The sequence below is a fragment of the Mixophyes fleayi genome, chromosome 2 (genome assembly GCF_038048845.1).
Source record: "Mixophyes fleayi isolate aMixFle1 chromosome 2, aMixFle1.hap1, whole genome shotgun sequence".
NCBI classification, from domain to species: Eukaryota; Metazoa; Chordata; class Amphibia; order Anura; family Limnodynastidae; genus Mixophyes; species Mixophyes fleayi.
Window position 1 is genome coordinate 71,078,697 of NC_134403.1, and position 21,834 is coordinate 71,100,530.

General features: G+C 39.4%; 1 protein-coding gene across 1 annotated transcript in view; it reads left to right on the plus strand.

Moving 5' to 3' along the window:
* The window catches only part of NCKAP1L (NCK associated protein 1 like), a 163,207-nt gene that overhangs the window by 71,290 nt on the left and 70,083 nt on the right, over window positions 1-21,834 (plus strand). The window contains exons 15-23 of the mRNA XM_075199242.1: window positions 21-79; window positions 1,391-1,536; window positions 2,863-2,995; window positions 4,587-4,706; window positions 6,100-6,239; window positions 10,441-10,572; window positions 11,362-11,580; window positions 13,179-13,315; window positions 20,452-20,549. Coding sequence (XP_075055343.1) covers window positions 21-79; window positions 1,391-1,536; window positions 2,863-2,995; window positions 4,587-4,706; window positions 6,100-6,239; window positions 10,441-10,572; window positions 11,362-11,580; window positions 13,179-13,315; window positions 20,452-20,549 — 1,184 coding nt within the window. The remainder of the gene's footprint in view (window positions 1-20; window positions 80-1,390; window positions 1,537-2,862; window positions 2,996-4,586; window positions 4,707-6,099; window positions 6,240-10,440; window positions 10,573-11,361; window positions 11,581-13,178; window positions 13,316-20,451; window positions 20,550-21,834) is intronic.

The window sequence follows — 21,834 nt, forward strand, 5'->3', positions numbered from 1 at the left end:
CATTGTATTGTTTACTGCAGTTGACAACAAGGAGACATTTGATTTTAAAGGTTTGAGACTTGACTGGTTCCGTCTGCAGGTGAGAGGACTGAATGCTCCCATATTATTTTTAAGTTATCACCAATTTCTTCTAACATACAGGGCAAAGTACTGACATTGAGAATCTGACTCAATACAGTTTACAACCTTTCATAGTAGACAACTTTGTTACAAAGGTGAAAGTGTTGATGGATTTTCTTCTTTCCAGCTGCAATAATTCTATTGACCACTAGATGTCAGTGAAATTAAACACAATAAACATTTACTGCAAACATTTTTGCTCATTTTGCTCTGCAGTGCCTGTTTATTTGTATGTGAATATTTCCCTGTTAATAGGCAATATAAATAAAAATGTGCAGAATTTACTTAACAGCTCCATAGTAATGTTTGGCATGATCACCATGACTTTCATAAAAATAGGAAACAGACTGCGTGTTTGTAATAGAAACAGATAAATCAAGCTATACATTAATGGCTTAATTATTCCATTCCTCAAGGATCAAAGACAAGCACGCCATGCCTGGAACATGATGTTCTCTTACTTTTATTGTCTCCTCTGCTAAGGCAATAGTACAGCTCTCATAATAGAGAAGGTCACTGTTTTGGCAACACTTACTCTGCTTTTTCTATAGGTTTTCTACAGACCTCTTAGTAGTTATAATTTTTTTGGGCACTTAAGAAAAAGATGTCAAACTGTGTTAAGTCCTACCCAAACCCCACCAAGCTGCAACTACCAAGATCAAAATTATTTTCAACAACATTTAACAGTTTGTTATTAAACAATTACATCATTAGATAATGATCCATCCTAATTCTAGCCCTGATGATGTCAGCAGCCATGAAAGAGTAGTAGGGGGTATATTTACTAAACTGCAGGCTTGAAAATTGAAAATGTTGCATATAGCAACGAATCAGATTCTCGCTATCAATTATTTAGTACGTTCTACAAAATAACAGCTAGAATCAGATTGATTGCTATAGGCAACATCTCCACTTTTTCAAACCTGCAGTTTAGTAAATATACCCCTAGGGGTTTGCACTAATGAAGCACTTTTGCTAAAGCCTTTCTAGTTTAATGCAGAAGTTAATTTTCAACAGTGTCACCAATTCAGTGTTAGGAAAATGTGTCTAAAATGTTATTATGGATGCTAGAACTCACCTTGGCCTAGAGATGATTTTGATATGGTCATAGAACTCCCTGGCTGCTTCTTATATCCATATACTTAACATTAAACAGTGCATTATCCTATATGAAATAGGTTTTACTGCAATCAATCTTATTTTGTTTTTTAATAACCTCATTACTCTATTTATTGTCCACTTTTGCAAGTGTTACCTCTCTTATCCTTAGGCATATACCAGTGTATCAAAAGCTCCACTATCTCTGCGGGACAACCCTGACCTAGGCAAAGTGATGAATCTGATCATGTTTCACACTTGGATGCTGGACTCTGTGGAAGAGCTGATTACAGAGAACTCTGACCTCTCCATATTTTGGTTGGTACTATGTCATTTTGATTATTCAATTCTGAAAGAGTATATGGATACATTGTTGAGTCTGAAATTGGTGTGTCTCGTTATATAAAGATTCATGTAGACAACATATTGTAATTACCTGTAAATTGTTAAAAACTTAAACTGCATTGAAACATGAATGATGAAAATAGACAAGACATTCCATTGAGCTTTATTTCTTCAGAGGCACAGCAACAGCAGAGTGTAACAGGCAAGCAAATCAGCATGAATTCAGCATACAAAATTGCTGATGGCATGAACAAGTCTATTATCTTCTTATATTTCCTAAAATAAATGTATGCCTATGCAATCTACAAATCATTGTGGTGTGATATGATTAGTGAAGCTGCTATCTCTAAAATGTGTGTTTTCCTAATCTTACGCAATTATCTATAAAATGATCTATAAAATAAATCTATAATAAAATATAAAAATGTAGTATAGTATTCAAAAACAAAAAGAATGTTCATTGTCTATATAATAAATGATGAACACTAATGATAAATAAAACACATGGATGGAGGGAGAGAGATAGAGATTTCCCTCTAATTCCTATACAAAGATAAACCAACCTATTCCACTCGAAAAAATTATAGTATGTATATATGCATGTATTTAGCATCACAATAGCCGTCAAAAACCACAGAGAAAACTATAGCTAAATAAAACTAAAAAGGGTACAACAAAAGTTCATAAATAAAAGGGTGCAAAATGTTCATAAAAATAAATAGGAGCTTACAGTTAATACAAAGACGCATAAATAAACAAGGACCTGTCCCAAAAAGCTTACAATTTGTATTGTTGTAGCCCAGCATTTGGGACTACTATTAATTGCAATGGGCACTTTGTTATTTTACTTTTGCTGGTTGCTACCATTTATGCTGCCATACACACAGTAAGGTTAAGATAATGTTACTAACAATAAATGTCAGTTTCTCTGGTGCGCGTTATACTGTATCATATGGAGGTATATATATGTATATATATATATATATATATATATATATATATATATATATATATATATATATATATATGTGTATATAGTTCACCTTTGAACCTGTTGAATCTTCATCATATAGTTTTTGCTCCAGATTTCTCATTTAACATTTCATTATAGTTTGTGAAATCATTTGAATTTAGAACTGTTAGATGGACTAAATTACCTACTAAATAGCCATTAATGAAACTTAGAATTCTTAGGTTATATTTATACAGGTGAAGAGAATTTAGCAGGCCTCTGAGTTTTTCTATACAGATATCATGCCAGTCACTCAGTTTGACATTCTATCTTGTGTTCTCTCCCAGTTTTCATGTTCGCACGTTTGAGAAGATGCTCCTATTAACAATGGACGAGCCCTCCGCTATGCGTTACTCTATTTCCTTTCCGTTGGCCTGTGCTCACTTCTCAACTTGCACCCACGAGATGTGCCCGGAGGAGGTGAGACACAACATTGTACTGAAAGCAACATCAATAGTAACTAAATAGCCCTGCTGACCTTACCATGCATTTGTTGTTTAGACTACATTGTGTTTCTCTTCCTCACGTTATTGTTTGAGCCCAGTTGTCTTATTAATTATACATTAATGCCTTTGTTTTCTAAAGGCTGCAGATTGAATTGTATTACAGATACATTACAAAGTAATGCCTTTTAGCTTTTTCATCTATAACCTGCACATTACTTCATGTAGTCCGGTGCTGAATTAGATCACATCAATTTTTGATTTGTTGGCAAAATAAACAACTAAAGGAAGACATTGGGCTCCAGAGAATCAGTTTGCTTGTTGGTAATGTTAGTCAAGGCTTTGTTAAAGTGTATTTCACTTAAACACATTAGGCCTGATTCATTAAGGAAAGCGGAGCAAAAAAATGAGTAACTTTTCACCTTGGAAAAACCATGCTGCATTGTAGGGGGAGCTAAATTTAAAATGTGGGGAACGATTTATAGTTGGGGAAGGACATGTCCTAGATCAAATTTCCATTTCAGTGTAAAAATAAAGCTATCAAATACCCCTTGCATTGTAACATGGTTTTGTCCAGGAGAAAACTTACTCATCTTTTTGCCTTACCTTCCTTAATGAATCAGGCCCAGTAAAGGCAGCCATTTTGGGAGCTGAACCAATAGGTGAATACAGTTTTTCACTTTTCTAGGAATCACAAAGGCATGACATGATAGGCTGCATTTTCATCAATATTGGTTCACCTTAGAACAGTGGTCAGGGAACAGTGGTAAATTACCCCAAATGGGGTAAAAATGAAATTCCTGGGGGTAATGCTGCTGATTCACATGCTGTCAGTTGGATTGTAGACCCCTTTAAATGTGAAATTGCTGTTGTACCAGAAGAGCTTCAAGGGTTGGCAGAGGCACTTCTTGAGCCTCGATGCAATTATAAAGCACGTATTGCATTTGAAAACAAAGCAGATCTGTCATATTTTTGGATGTCAACAGCTGCAAAGGCATTCAAAATTGCACATGAGGAGGCAGTCAAAAAGTTGCTGCCTTTTGCAACAACCTACCTTTGTGAACAAGGATTTTCCACTCTAACGAACATAAAAACAAAGCAGATAAATCGATTGGACGCTGAATCATTTCTCCAAAACCTGAAGTTTTGAAGTTGAAGCTTTGAAAGAAATTTTGAATAGATTCAATCAAATTTTGAATTCCAATAATTAATAATATATGATTTCCTTCCTTTCAAATCAAGGGGGTAACATTGGCGTATCTAAATATATCTAGGGGTAAAAGGTGAAAAAGTTCCCTGACCCCTGCCTTTGAAAATGGCTGCCAGTTTTTTTCACCTTTAAACCTACATAACATCCCCTATATAACACATATTTTTTATCAAGGAAGTGCTATATAAATAAGCATTATTGCTGTTGTTATTATAGCTGTATTTTTGTTATAGTATTTTGTTAATTTATTTCAACTCGAAATGCTTTTAGAAGTAGATTACCCATGTTTAGAAGTAGATTACCCATGTAGTGCAGGTTCAAGTGATTTAAAATGCTACATTTCATGTCTTAATTGCAGTATCCTCATCTGAAAAACTGCAGCCTGGGGCTATGCAACAACTTTCTGGATGAAATCAGCAAGCAGGCCAGCAGCTGTATAATGGACATCTGTGCGGAGCAGTGTAACCTCAGTGAGAAGGTATCTTCAGCTACAGTACCTGTACATTTACTCCAATTACATTGTATCGTGTAAACAATTCAATTTATATGTATAAAAACATTGGCTGATATGAACACGGATATCAAAATATCCCCTATTGCGGAAATAAGTCTGATTTTGTTTATCTGCTTTTATCACAGGGATAAAATTAATCACTTACCACTGCAATTTATGAAAAAAATAAAATATCACTGAGGCAGCTGAGTGATACTGGCCTGGAGCGGTAAGAGGTAACTTACTGCTCCACTTGGTCATCCTCCACAGATGTGCGCATGCTTGCCCAGATTTGTGCTTCAGTTCCATTTGTATAAAAATAAATAAGAAAGTAATATTAGTAAATAGCTCAAATTTATTTGTGAAGTTAAAAGAAAACATTTTTCAATACAAAATGAAAAAATGAAAGCAATAATCATCCCCATCCTTGTCGGTGCCATTGTCGCACATGTGATCCTGTGGTCTGTGTGTAGATAAGTATAGAGACTTAAGATTGTCTGCAGCATGAGTCTGCATTATCATTATCATCATCATCAATTTATTTATATAGCACCACTAATTCCGCAGTGCTGTACAGAGAACTCATTCACATCAGTCCCTGTCCCATTGGAGCTTACAATCTAAATCCCCTAACATACACACACACAGACCGAGAGAGACTAAGGGCAATTTAAAAGCAGTCAATTAACCTACCAATATGTTTTTAGAGTGTGGGAGGAAACCGGAGCACCCTGAGGAAACCCACGCACACACAGGGAGAATATACAAACTCCACACAGATAAGGCCATGGTCGGGAATTGAACTCATGACCCCAGTGCTGTCAGGCAGAACTGCTAATCACTAAGCCACCATGCTGCCCACTGCAGACTGCCAGATGAACTATTAGTCTCTCCCTTAACAGTCCGTTGCAAACTGCCCTTTTTGCCACATTATATTGACTGCATACTTGTTTTATGTGAGTTTTATACACAGAATTTGAGTATGTATTGTGTCAATAGATTTAAATTTACTTTGTGGTTTGAGATATACATTTGGGTTTTACAAACAAAAATAGGCAAATTTGCCTGTGTGAGACTGGTTATGACGCTGTGGCTACAGAGGTAATGTTCACAGCTGTCCCCGCATGGCCATATACAGTGTAAAGATTTTCTGGCTGGAAAATTGTCTTTATTGTTATATGGTACAAAACTAAAACTGAAGATGTCCTTTATCTATAAAAGAGTTTAAATGCACTACGCACCCAGATGACATGTGATAAGTAAGTGACTCTTAAAGAATTTAAGGATTTATTCTGTGTTGTTTTAATCCTGTTTGGGGGTTCATGTGTCCCTCAAAGAACTTGGAGAAAACTAATGTATCATAAATCTCATTTTTCAGTTGCTTCCCAAGCACTGTGCAGCGACCATCAGCAAAGCCAGGAACAAGAGACTGAAAAAACCACCCCCTAAGAAAGCAGAACCTGAAAAAGAAAAACCAGGGGCAGAAAGCCAACGCAAAGACCGCAGCGTCACCACAAAGTGAGTAAAATGTTTGTTTTACCCAAAGATAAAACATCATTAGTGAGTTCTACTGCCATCTGCTGACCACATGCATAAGGCAATTTTCAGACCATAATTAATATCTTTCGTTGTACCCATGTACCCAGTTGCGTTTTTTTTGTGTGTGTTAAAAATCATTAGTGAAAATGCATGTCACATGCAAATAAGTCTGACATACGTTTGTTACTAGTGTGTTTTGAGGTCACCGTAAGCTTTACCAAATGCGTATGGATAGAGCAAGAAGCAAAATGGAATACAACACAAGTCTGGTAAAACACTGGCAGAACTAGAGATGGGCGGGCTCGGTTTCCCGAAAACCGAACCCGAGTCGAGATCCGAGTACCGAGCCGAGTCAGCTCGGTATTTTTGCGCCAATTCGGAATCCAAATCGAGGCAAATGTTATTGTGACGTAGTTGGATCTCAGATCTCGCGAATTTTGGAATGTATAAATACCGTACTCCACGGCGATCTAGCCCCATTTGAGAGATGGATACAGAAGGGGTAGGATAGATTGAGAAAAAGAGTAGGTGTAGTGTACAAAAAGTGTATGGTGTTATATACACCCAATGTCACTCACCGGACTGTGAGTGCTACTCCTCGTGTATTCAGGAACCGTGGCCGTCTACCATCCTGAGGGTCTGCTCATGTGCAGCCCTTTCAAGCCTTCAGTACCTGTTGCTTTTAGTTAATTGGCTGATCAGGCAACACTCCCTATTTAAAGCACCTGTGGTCAATACCTCGTTGCCTGATCTTGGAGTCTCATTCCCCATGAGCCTCTGAAGGTGTTCCTGTGTTTCCTCGTGTATTCAGCTCCTGCTGATTCCTGTTATTCGTTTGTGGTTTCCAGACCACTTCAACTCTCCTGTGTTCATCGTGTCTGCAGCCAGCTGATTCCTATCCGCTGCCTCCGTGCTTCTACAGAGTTCCTGCTCACTTCAACTCTCCTGTGTTCATCGTGTCTGCAACCAGCTGATTCCTATCCGCTGCCTCCGTTGCTTCTACAGAGTTCCTGCTCACTTCAACTCTCCTGTGTTCATCGTGTCTGCAGCCAGCTGATTCCTATCCGCTGCCTCCATTGCTTCTACAGAGTTCCTGCTCACTTCAACTCTCCTGTGTTCATCGTGTCTGCAGCCAGCTGATTCCTATCCGCTGCCTCCGTGCTTCTACAGAGTTCCTGCTCACTTCAACTCTCCTGTGTTCATCGTGTCTGCAGCCAGCTGATTCCTATCCGCTGCCTCCGTGCTTCTACAGAGTTCCTGCTCACTTCTATTCTCCTGTGTTTATCGGGTCAGCGCTCCGCTGCTCTCATCTCTGCTACTGGATATCAGACCGCCTCAACTCTCCCGTGTTCTTCACGTTCCAGTTCTTCTTACTACTGCTTCCAGAGTATTGTCTCGTTCATGCTGGTTTACCTGCCGTGTGCTGCACCAACCTGATTACCGCTTCCACCTTCCAGTGGTCTCTCCTCCTGCCGGCCTTCAGCCGTTCAGGTATCTCTGCAAGTCTCTCTGACAGCCTGCTCTCCTGAACCGCGGTATGCATACTTTTCATTGACTTTGCTTGTGTATTGCATATCTAGCTGGACTGAGTTGTGTTCTCCTCCGGAGTCTCCTATCCACTGAGACTATTGCTACCATTGACTTTGTTCACTATTGTCTGGATAGTTATTGTGACTTTGTATATGTAGCAGTGCTGCTCAGTTATCATTGTATTGTGGATATCATCGTGGGATCAAGTCCTGTGTGCCCGTGTATACTCTGCATTGCATTCATCTCCTCGTGCCCCTCCTCACATATATATTGCAGTGGTACAACTTGCTATATGCAGACCATTGACTCCTGTTCCCTGTGACACCAGTTTCAAGTATCTTCTCACATAGCAGTGGTACAACTTGCTAACGCAGACCACTGACTTCCCTGTTACCTACCTTCACCTGGATTCCATTCCTTCACCTAGACAGCGGTACAACTTGCTATACGCAGACCGCTGACTCTCACCACCTCCTCGCTACTTCTGGACATTCCACCTCACTATAGCAGTGGTACAACTTGCTATACGCAGACCACTGACTACCCTCACGTTTCCTTGTCCATCTGGTTCCTCGTGTACATTCATCTACTCATTACCAGTTGCTGCTAGTCATAGACTTTCCTCGAGCATTCTCTCACCATCTGCTGTTTCTCCTGTTCCGTTGTCACCCTGCTACCAGAGTACCATATTACCAACTATACTACTCTGGTAAGTCCATCATCTGGTGATATCCTGGGTAAAGACTCCTAGTGCCCGTGACACCCAAAGACAAGAGCTCCATTGCTGAATTTGTCATTGCTGAAATACTAATATACCAGTCCTTGCAGTCTTTTTTTCTGAATTTGCACTAATAAGTGTAGGGTCTAATATACACCCAAAGACAAGTGCTCCATTGCTAAGAGTCATTGATGAATAGGACGACAAGCAGGCTTGTCTTCTGAATTTGCAGGCAAATTCTACTGAGTTATATAGGTAACAGACAGAGGAGTGCTCCATTGCTTAGAGTCATTGATGAATAGGACGACAAGCAGGCTTGTCTTCTGAATTTGCAGGCAAATTCTACTGGATTATATAGGTAACAGACAAAGAAGAGTGCTCCATTGCTAAGAGGCATTGATGAATAGGAAGACAAGCAGGCATGTCTTCTGTTTGAAAGTGTATGAAAATAATATTGTGACCTGTGAGGTGGTCAAAATTGAATGGAAATGACTGGAAATTAGTGTTAGTGAGGTTAATATTAATGTAGGTACAAAATAATACTTAAATTATGTTATTTTAACCCAAAAAATGGAATTTTGTAAAAAATAGCAAAACAAAACCAAAACTCGCAAGGGTGGTTTTGGCAAAACCAAAACCCGAAGGTAATCCAGATCCAAAGCCAAAACCAAAACACGGGGGTCAGTGAGCATCTCTAAGTAGAACACACGTAAAAAAACACCAGTGGGTATAGACCTTTCTCAGTGTTTTATTAACATGTATACCATCTGAGAGTAAGTATTTACCAAGTAAACCCTAATGTTTTTACTTGTATTCAAAGTACCCCCCAATCTGAGTACATTTATACCAAGACACTCCTTATTCCTTCAAATGTTTTCAAAATGATTAGTCTACTAATTATATCTCAAAACAACATTACATTCATTAGTAAAAAGTAAAATATACTAATATATCGTACCCCTTGAGTCTATCGGAGGTACCCTATGGGGCACAGATACCACAGATTGAAAAGCTACTGGCTGATGCAGAGTTAGTAGCCAGACAGGCCCGGTGCTCCCATTAGGCAAGGTTAGGCACTTGCCTAGGGCGCCGGGCTCTGGAGGGCGCCACAGAATGGTAAATGACTTTAAAACTGTGCGGCGACCGCTGACCATACCTGTCACGGCCGCCGCACAGCATTCAGATGCACGGGGAGGGGGGGGAAGAGGCTATTGCTCACCACCGCCGCCTCTCTGCTCCGTCTCCTCCCCTCCACTCACTAGTGTCAGTGAGTGGAGGGGAGGAGACGGAGCAGAGAGGCGGCGTGGTGAGACAAGGTAAGGAAAGACGGAGTGAGGGGGGGGGGGGGGCGCCGATTTTGTAAAAATGCCTAGGGCGCCATGGACCCTAGCACCGGCCCTGTAGCCAGATGGGAGTAAATGACTCTGAATAAATGCATAGCTGTACTGGTTTATGACAAGTCTTCATCGTTAGCGAGTATTTGCAACCGCCCTTATGCAGGTGCAAAAGATCCACCTCCTAACAGCATTTATGCGTGCTTCTGCAGATCTGCATGAGCCCAACCGCGTTACTGTACTCAGCCAATGTTAGTATACCCCTTCCTTCCCACATCTCGCCTCTCCAAGTCTGTGTAGCTGCATGTGCATGCGTCCACCTCCTGGACATGCACAGAGCGATTTCACACAAGATACACTACACAAACATGACTACGTCCTCTGCATCAGTGTCCTACTATTGCAGGTTGTGTATGAATCCGAGTCTCTCATTGACAGCTGTGATAACATCACAGAGCTAGAGTAAAGCTTTGGCTGAAAAGTCATTGTTACAACTTGTCTCACAGGCAAACTGTAAATATTTATTATGTGCTTCAGCTCACTTTCTTATATATTATTTCTAATCATTGATATATCTGAATGTATCTCCTTCTTTCAGTATGGACAAACTACACCAGACTCTCTGTGAACTCTCCATGACTTTAGACCATGTCAGGACTATCATGGTGTTTGATCATGTGATCACCCCAGCCGAGTACCTCAGCTCGCACTTAGAGACGAGACTTAATCGGTATGCTTTTTACATATATATTATGTAATATGTTAACATACCATGTTACTGCTTATTTTTTCTATTGCTTTCTTCATATAATAATATTGCTTGTTCGCCGTTTCTCTTTAAAGAGCACCTGTCTCATCTGGTGGTAGTCATTTTGTGAATTGAATTAATACTGTACTCATGGGACTGTAACCTATACATGTACTACAAATCAATGACATCATTGAGGCACTCTATGGCCATTGGATTCCTGTTATTTGGCAGGCTGCTTTCCTAGGAACATTGGTTCCGGAGACAAGATGAGTTCCCTATCGATCCTCAGAGGTTCTGTATGAGAATGCACTCTTGGCTCCCAGTATTAGAACTTTACTTACGTTGCACACTTTTTAGTTAAGGATTTTAATGTAATTAAATATGATACTGCAATTGTTTGTTTAATCTATAAGGTAATCCACAATGCTGTCAACTTGAATACAGCCCCCTCAGTCATTGATTGTGAATAGATGTTTCTCACCAATAATGCACACACAGAAACAATTTTTATTCCATCCACACTTTTCTGTATTCAGGACAACGGATACAAGTTCTCTATCTGTTATGCACACAAATATGTTTTATTCCAGCAGTGCTTTTGCGCTCATGCACTTAATGAGGATAAATATGTTATCCACTAAAAGTGACCTAACCCTGAACCTTTAATGGAGTGGAACTTGTCTGCACCTTGGTATATAGAAGTATCTTCAGTCTTTAACATATAGACTTATGTAATATTATAAGCATTAACAGATTAATAATTTCTAGGGCTTTGGTTTCATTGCTGAACTGGAATCCAGTCACACGTGAGATCCAGCGTCCATCAGAGGTTCTGAGTGGGATGCGATCGTATCTCTGCACTCTACAGTCTGTCGCCCACGTAGTGAATATTGATGTCACATACTGTATCCGGAACACCTTGCTGCAACAGACACAGCCGACAGATGCTACTGGAGAACAAACCATCACTTCGCTTTACAACAACTGGTACGTGCAGGTGGACACGAAACAAGACACAACAACCCATCTTTATCTGTGTAGAGAGAATAAACTGGATAGGTTACATGGGACTACAGAACTGAACAATGTGCAGTGAGAGCTAGAACACAGTGTGGGATGTAGAAGAGAGTGGGACTTCGTCCTTAGTTGTCTCACAGGATGTGTTCTATTGTATAATGCTAGAACGTCAATACAGGTTTTACTAAATATTATATTTGGTTGTCAACTTAACCCAAAAAGGACATTTAGGTTTAACCCCATTTAATATGTGTGTACTACTGCCTTCTGGTGTTCATTTGAAAAGACATGCTCACATCCTTAAAGGACAGTTTAACCTTAAATTCAATTGCATTATATGAAAGAGCTATTAAAATAATTTTGTAAAGGTTTCAAGTCCTTATCAGAGTTACATAGTATATGAGATAAGCCAACATTATCGATTGTAAATTTAGGTCAAAATAGGCCACAGCCTGATCCACTCCTACTATTCCCTGTTCACCGAAACCATGCCCAGATATACTCAAACTATGCCCAGTTCACCAAAACCATGCCCAGATATGCTCAAACTATGCCCAGTTCACCAAAACCATGCCCAGATATACTCAAACTATGCCCAGTTCACCAATACCATGCCCAGATATTCTCAAATTATGCCCATTTCACCCAAACCATGCCCAGATATGCTCAAACTATGCCAATTTCACCCAAACCATGCCCAGATATGCCCAAACCACACCACTTTTTGGACAAGATCATACCTTTCCTGGATGGCCATGCAGCTGCTGGAAATCTGGACTGTCTTGGGAGAATCATGACTGGTGGCAGGATAGAAAAGGGTTTGACTATGAGCTAGGCATTTTTTCCATTTGCACATCAGACTTTTGTCATTAAGGGTGTTTAAGAATATTACATGGAGCCTTTCTGACTATAACATATCTCACAGTGAGATACAGTGCCAGATACGTTTATTCCAGTCACGGTATGACAATTTTACATATATATTTGTGCACATTATAAGATGCATTTTTGTAGTGGATAAACTAGTATTTTAGGTTTTCTAGCTTTTTAATAACAGAGTTCATATAGTATAGTATTGTCGCAAATAACACTGCTATAATACAATTTCAGTGTTTAGCTTCATGATCTTTGTGAAGTTGGAGTATCCTAAACACTCAGGCTATTTGCTGATTATGTACAAAGCAGGAACCAGTGCTTTGTGTATAGTTCTTGAATGCAGTGTGTCATTGGGCATGTGAGCTTTTCATTTATATGTGTATTCCTGTGTTAACTCATTAATATTTCTTATACTTAAATGTATTAAAGTTTTATTCAGTGAAAGTAACACATTTAGTTATTTACAAATAGCTATACCCAAGTCAAATCATGGGTGTCATTTAATAAATTGTACCCAAACTTACTTGTAGGTTAGTATATTTATTTGAGTACCTGTACACATAGATTGCAAAGAAAAGTCATTTGAAAAAAGTGACATATCTTTTTGATTCCGGCAACTAAATCAATGTATCTCACTGCATTAAACATTTTAGTACAAAATAAATAAATGTTAGCTTTTTCTTTACGTTAAGGTACTTGGAAAGTCTTCTTCGCCAAGCTAGCACTGGGTTAATAGTGTACTCTCCAAGAATGAAATGTTTTATGGATCTACCGGCGGAAATGAGCAGGGAGCAAGGTCTAAATGCTGAAGAGTACACAGATATTTCAGGTGCGTCAATTTAAGACACATTTTCTGAACCACAAATAAAAGAAATGGATATTTTATTGGTTTTATCTCAAATTGCACAATTGTCAGCTTTGATTTATTTTATAAATATCCACATCTGATAAACTATGGAATGTCTAAGATTGCTGAATTCGGCCATCATGTTCAAGATGAAATCCATCATTTTGGCACAGTGCAATATTCATAGCCTGAGTGGATAATGGATGGCTTGCAGTCTCCTAGATAAAAAGATTGCTATGTATATGTTTATATGTATGATTGCAGCGCATTGGTGAATTCTTATACAGGGGCGTGGCAAGTGAGGTCACAGCTCACATAACTGATATTTATAGCATTGTTATTTTAGCCTATTGTCTCATTTCTGACACCCTTTCAACACTATGTAAGAGTTTTTTTGTGATGGAAAGGGAAAAAAAATTGCAGGTCAGAGTTAGAGTGAGCACTGCGTCTTAATTTCATGTTTTACATATTAATATTCTTTATTTATATAACACCTACATATTAGGCAGTGTAGAGAATGTTTGATCATTGCCATCAGTCCCTGCCCCAGTGGAGTTTACAGTCGAATTCCACTAATACACAAGCACACAGTGGGCCTTATTCGTTAAGACACGTAAACGCCGATACATGCCATATTTTGCGTAAAATCACTCTGCGCATGCACAGAAATTAACCATACGTCAGAGAACGCAGCAACGACCAATTCATCTTGCACCGCTAAGGTCCCTTACTACAGCCTTCGATTTCAGAGGTAGAGCGGGGAGGGGAATGGGAGTATACATGTAGTCAATGTACAGTAAGGGCGTCCAATTCATGCTTTGGGCATCTCGTAGATATATGCTTTTCAGTCGTATCACTTGCACGACGGCTGTGTATACAGCTGGAACTAGTGTTTGAAATCAGGAGCAACTGTAAAAATGTATTTTACGTACAGTAGGCATTAGAACATCCCAGTAAATGTATTTCATGGGGAAAAAAGAAGAAACAACAGGTTTATAATTTTTAAATATTTTGTCATTAATTACTATATTGTTAACAGGTGACATTAATTGAACTTTTTTTTCCTGTGCATTCTTTTGGGACTTTATATTCCACTTATGTACTGTACCCAGTGCCGGATTAACCCGAGGTCTAACTGGGCTATAGCCCAGGGGCCTCGGGCATCCAGGGGGCCCTTCAAAGTCCTCAGCCGGGGGCGGGGGCGCCCCCAGCCCGATCAATGCTGCTAAGCACTGTCACTGTAGTCCTTCGTCCCCGGCGCTCAGTAATCTGCTTACTGAGGAGATCTCGCGAGTGAACTCTCGCGAGATCTCCTCAGTAAGGAGCTTACAGCGCGCTAGGGACGGAGGACTACAGTGACAGGTAAGCGCTTGGGGGGGGCCCTCACGGGGTACGGAGGGGGGGGGGGTGGCGGGTGTCTCACATTGGGGGCCTCACGGGGGAATGGAGGCGCCCTTAGCCCAGGGGCCTCCATTCCCTTAATCCGGCCCTGACTGGACCTATCCTGCAGTGTATTGTCTGTTAGAGCAGAGTGTACCTAGACCCGTATTCACCAGCAGTTGTGTCTTCAGATCCATTTCTTATTGAATACGGACGTGCGTATGCCCTATATACATGTGTTTTAAAAAAAACGCACAATGCGTTCGTTTTACGTTCTTTGATGAATCAGGTCCTGTAGGGTCAATTACACCAGAAGGTAATTAACCTACTAGTATGCTTTTGGACTGCTGGAAAAAACTGAAGCACACTAAGGAAACCCCCACAGGGAGCACATACATACTCCACGTAGATCTTACTTTGGTCAGAATGGACCCATGACCACAACACCAACAGCAATGCTAACCACTGTGCCAAACTGTCATCCAAAATGTAAATATTTAACATTATAGGGTTGGCATTTAATTTCTGCTTATAGCCACTTAGAGTTGTGGAACGTGGCTTTGGTTGGCCTATTTCTGATGAAAGGTGGAAAAAGTACTTTGACCGACTTTTTACCAGAGCATTGTCAGGGTAAGAATTGGGAGTGCATTTTACCTTCATGCTGCATGTATGGAAAGCTCACATAATCTCCTAACAACGCATCTTAGTAGCAGTGAGTTAACATTCAGTGGGATTTCATAAACATCATGTGACAACCATCGGTGCCGCAAATCCAGCAAGTGCTGTTTAGACAAAGGCGTATTTGTGAACTGTGTACCCCCTTTTACAGGACTGTACATGGATTAGAACTGCAAAGTGAGCATATTTTGCACAATATGATTAGTGGTCCTGGATGGATCAGGTCTGTTTTCCCTGTTACAGAATAAATGAACTATGCACCAAAAAATTGGAATAAAAAATTGTTTTGTCACAATGAAATCTATACATAAGTGGAGTGTAGAGATGTTTGAGGGTATTTCTATTTTTGCAGAGCACCACAATGTTTTTTTAGCAGCTCAAGTTGACCTAAAACCTCAGAGGTGATGGTGGTCAATACTTCTCAAGTAATTTCAACTAATCCAAATTGTGTTTTTAAACACTCCTCTATATAAAACAAAGTCTTACATCCAACTTGTTATAGATCGAATTGTCCCAATATCATTGTGTGTATGGACCCACAGTGACTTGATGTTCCTAAATTGTAATTGTATCTGATCTGACAGCTTTTATAATTTAATTGGCAAATGACCACATTGATGTATATACAGTCCTCTTATGATGACCCCTCCCAAATAACCAAATATCTCCAATTTGACCTTTCACCTATGCGTCCATTCACTGATCTGACCATTGTGGCAATCAGAATCAATGACTAGATTTCTACGTATCTGACCAGCTTGAAAATAATTTTCACTTTAAATTCTTTAGTATCTTTCTTTAAAAGTAGAAAGTGTGCTCCCAAAGCATTGTAATATTTTAAATCTCCTCTTAAACTATTGTTAACCTACTAGAGTTCAGGAAACTGGAAGACACTATTCTGGCAGATATCACTAGCAGACAATTACCCACCCCCTCTAATGATAAGCAAGCAGAGACAGGCAAAACCGTGGTTCTTCCAGGATGCCGCAGTCGTGTATGTGAGCTGAGCAGCCTGCCCCAGAGCATGTTGCCATAGCAATGGTTCCCTACTCCAATCTTTACTGAGTTTTAGTTCTTGTCTACTGTTATTAGACTCTCACATATGATGGGAGAGCAGTAATTTCTGTTAATCTATCACCCAGCAGAGAAATGCATTTCAAGGATCACCAAACACTGGGATCCTCCAATACCCAGAGCAATTATTGATTTGATATATGTATTTATATAGAATGATATAGAGATATTAGAAGTTTCATTTCCCATTATACTGTGAGGTCAATAGAAGTAAATAAGTATTTTACAGGGCATAGAGGGGTACAAGCAAAAGGCTTTCCCCAAATCAGTTTAAATTTTTTTGCATGCAGAGGGTGTCATTTATACGTACTGCATAACACTCCGGAGCACCTAAATGGTCCCTTGCACGCAGGGGCAGGCTGGACTGGGGGGGCAAATATGCCTCCCGGGCTGGTCCCATAGTGGGCTACCTTGGGCTGGGTCACTGGGCCAGCTGCATTTTTTTTTGAGTCTTGCTCCCTGGGCTAAAATTTGCCAGCCCTCCCCTGCATCAAGATGTGCACCTACTTTTTGGTCTCAGCGTATGCCTCCACTAACTAGAAGTCAGCCTAGGTGTGCAAAGAGGCAGGACAGTATGAATAGGGGCACTGTGCAAAAGTGTAAACGCCAAGTCTAACCTCATATGAAAAGAACAGAGCTTTATACTCTTCTGATTGACGCATGTGCCGGTCGCCCATGCTCAGAATAGGGCCACTCTCTGCTCTTTTCAGAGCCGAGCGAGCGGGTTCTTACCCAAACTTTGCTATGGTGCCCATCAATGCCCGGTTCGCCCCTGAACTCTAGGTCAGACCTCAGGTAGAGTGATGTCATGAGATTGGCTGCAGAGAAATGAGGCTATGATTGACGTTGAGGTGTCTGAACTTGTATTTAACATTTTGAAGCTGCACCAGGTTTAATAATATGGAACTTTTATTATGACAATGCCCTGCAATGCCTTCGCTGCTGAACTGTAAGGAAATATTGTAGCTTTCCCCTCTTACTGAGAGCAGACTGGCTCAATATTGACCTTGAGTACAAATACTCATTACAGCTGTCACATTGTAACCACATGTACAGTATTGTCAGTCCTGATGGGAAATGCATTTTCTCTGATTTAATTGTTCTCTGCTGCGTCTCTCTCTTTTAATCTAGACTTTCTTTATAACCCATTATACAAAAGACAAGACCAGAATGAAAACTATTACCAAGTACACATTAACTCATAGAATATTATAACCTAAGGCTTATTTAGTATAGCAAGATGGGAATCAGGGACTTAGATTTTATTAATATAAATGTTATAAATACATATAAAAGTAATATGTATCAAATATAAGGCAATGCACTAGTTAACTGTTAAAATAATTAGATTACATACTACATATTTGTGTGAACAGGAAAATATTCCTAGTACTATATGTATTTTGGTAGCTCTTTCTGAATTCCACCTATGGGGCAGGGACTGATGTTAGTGAGTTCTCTGTACAGCGCTGCGGAATTAGTAGCGCTATATAAATACTTGATGATGATGATGATGATATAATTTGTTTTGGTCTAAATTAAATCTGACATCTGACATTTTAAGGTGGATATATATTTATATTTGTCCCTATCTGTGCCTTTGCCTATTTACATTTGATTTCATCAATGGTTTCCTCTAACATAGGTCTGATCACTGTAGGGCAAACCATCTGCAAACTTGATATGTGCCCATGATTAGCATTTGTAGGAAACCAATAGGTGATGGAAGGTGGTTGAATAGTCAGTAACTAGTGAATTTAATATACAGATACTGTAGATTAGATGGGAAATTTAGCAGAAGGATCTTGATGGGGGAATTTTTATCTACAAAGCATTTTATGTAGAAGAATAATAAGCGGCCTTTAGTTTGGCATGTATGGCGGTTTCTGTTGACAATTTAGCATGCCAGAAGAAATCACACGGAATTGAAAGCACCAGGAGTATCATATTAAGAATATCTTGAATCTAGAAAATACATTTCTAACATATATTGTAATAAACAGATATGTAAATATAAACTGCTGATTATAAATATGGAACTTATTGCGATAGACTGAAGGAGAAACAAGGAGACAGATGTGAATTGGAGATTTGCAGAAGTTCAGGGGCGAGTGCAGAATTTCTTGTGATTATGTTAATGAGGATATCGTCATGTGTAACGGGGCAGTGACATTATACAAGGAGGGGATTGGAGGCAGTGGACACCTCAGACTGACCGTGGAAGGAGCAGCACAGCGTAATGATGTGAGGGTTCTGTCTGATGCAGGACGATTGCTGTCTCAAATGCACCATTATGGAACATAATTCATACATTCAACTTATTCCTCATTGAACTCCAGGAGACTATCAGAAATCACAGCAATTAAAGCTAGTTCTACCAGAAAATTCATTGTTATATAACATTTAACCTGCATGCTTCCCAACTTTGCAAATCAGGCCATTCTGTGTGCAAAAAGTAGCATGGGCGCTGTACACTGGTGGTGTGCCTGTGTCATGTTGGGGCATGCCACGTCCCCCTAGGGGTTTGGTATAGTACTTCTTAAGTATTACGCTGCTCACAACCCCCTCTCTTAAAAACACCCTTGCATTGCAAGACGTTAAAGTGTCAGGTGCACATGTCACCCGCTCACCTCAGTTGGGCACAGCTTCCAACATTACTAGCAGTTGTGACTACGCTACTGGCTATCAGGGTGTTAATCGGGATTATTTAGCCAAAATAAGGACATTTGGGAGGAATGCAAATGATTTTAATACAAATTCATCTACACAAATCATGCATTGACATGTTACAGTGTGGTTATATAGGGAGATGACAGGTCACATTGAGATAAAAATTACATGTTTTATTCTTAGATTGAATATGCAAACTGCAAAAGATATTGAAAAACTGACTTAATAAGTAACATTTTAAAATGTAATGGAAGGCAGAATGGCCGGTACCTTAAGTGTTTGATAAATCCTATACATTGATTTGATGACCATATTCAGATACTCTTTGGGACAAAGATTTTGCTATAAATTTTTGTCCAAACAGTTGAGAGTGTTTTAAATATTCTCAATTATTATGGAGACACTCTAAGCCTGTTACCAAGACAAAGTTATAATTGTATCGTTCTGTATAATGATAATATTAGTATGATTAAATCTGCCCCAGCATGAGCAGAACCAGTCGGTCAGACTAAGCGCCACCTGTGTGTTTGGTGATGATTCATGATAAGATCGCATTGGAACATATTAGTGCGGCTGCCAATGCCCCCGACACACGCAAAACTATCTATTCCATATGTTATTATAACACCTTTTCTGGCTCTCCCAAAGGAAATCTGATAAATCCCTATCTGACTTTGGTCAGGATATCTGGATGTTTTGGGCTCACACACCGAGCCCAGTTTTCATTGATGTCTTCAGGCAGCATAGGCAAACCAGGGGGGGTTCCTAGTGCCTGGAAACCCCCCTCCTAGCCTAGGGCACTGTATAATTGAGGTGGCTGGACCCTGCCACCTCTTCACATAGCTCTGCTTGGAAAGGGAGAGCTGCGTGCACCTAACAGTAGTGCACGCAGCATTGCCCATGTATATTATAGGGATAGAAAGAGCTGGAGAGCACCCAAGTACTGTCTAAATTTATAGCCACGCATGCTGGTCACACCCACTGGCGGCGTGGTGTGGAAACCCCCCTCTACAAATCCTGTGTTTGCCCCTTGGCAGAGTGGTTCTGGGATATAACACAAAGCTGCTTTCTGCAATGCAGGGAGTATAGCAGTTTTCTGTCATACCCCAGGAACATGGAAATGAACAACTCTAATAGTATATATACATGGATGAAAATACAGCAGGAAGCTAGAAAGATAAAGTGGCATTTTATAGCAGATTATAGATTAGAATGTAGAATGTATTTGACTGATATTGGCACACATATATGTTGCCCATTATATTCATATGTTCTTTACTTTCATGTTGTTGTTTTTTTTTTTACAATTATTCTAGAAATAAAAGCTTTGGCTGAGATGATTGGTCCGTTTGGGATGAAGTTTCTGAGTGAGAACCTTATGTGGCACGTGACATCTCAGATTGCAGAGTTAAAGGTAAGTCATGTATTTGACATAGAAAATCTAAGTCTAAAAGATTTCAAATTACAATGGGCACCTGGATGAGAGAGAAATACAAGAAAGAATAGCTGTATTTATTGTCAACAATATACATTCTGCATATGAGCTTCAATCTCTCAGTATTTTCCCACTTTGACAGTATCACTTTTTTGTTTAATAATGTACATATGTGTATGCCTGTAACATCTAGGCCACATCTTGAACAATCACTGCTCCTCCTTCACCCTCATTTCTCTATTCATGTCAAGTTTAAGTACCAGTTAGCTGTAATAGTTGTAACTGCAGAACTACAAAAGACAAGAGGATGGACAGATTCATATTAAGCCTCAATTCCAACACCTGTAACCCATCGCCAGTCTCTCCCGTCCTCTCTTACTGTATCCTCAACTCTGTATCTGCTCGTCAAATCCTCTCTCGCTTTGTCTCCGTTGAGATAATGGTTTATGCCGACTACTCCGAAGAAAATGAAAAAGCAAAGTACTTTGAATAAAGAAACATATTTTAATTAAGATTTATTGAAATCATATTACTGTACCAGAAACAGAAATAAAATACTACTCTTTTTAATTGTGCCCAATTTACATGTCAATATGTTATCAAAAAGTGTTTGCCAAAGGAAAACTTTGGTGTAACTCAGGTCCCGATTTTAGTAGTGACATGTGACTACATGCAACTTATATGACCCTGCTCATATAATCATCTCTATTTTGGAAGTGCACATGCAGCTTTTTAATGGCCTAATATTAATAATATTATCAACATATAAACAACTTAATTTTATAAGACCATTTACAAAAACGGGTTTAAAAATGCAGTTTTCAAGACTCGTAATGGTTTCATTTAGCATTAAAAAGGGCTATTTTATTCTTGGAATAAATATTGCTGCTTTGTGGAGCTGCAGTTGTTATCACTGGCGTTTTCTCCCCCAGTGTCACAGGCTTGTTACCTCTGGCTCTGCTCTAAACAAAGTGACCTGTAGCTATGTCATCACTAATTAGCTGATAACATTGCCAATTGTTTTGGTGATCTGAGTCTTACATATTGAGCAAACAATTAATTAATAATATTATTAGATGCATTTATTCGATTAAATGTTACATTAAATTAATAGCAATTTCCCTAGGACCTTAAATTATCAGGCATTCAGCAGTAGTAGGAATAAATTATTTTGTGTTGTTGGTTGTTCTGTTTTTTTTTTATTATTGAACGTTAACGTTATTATTATCATTAACAAAGTCAGTTTACTATTTTTTTTGCTATT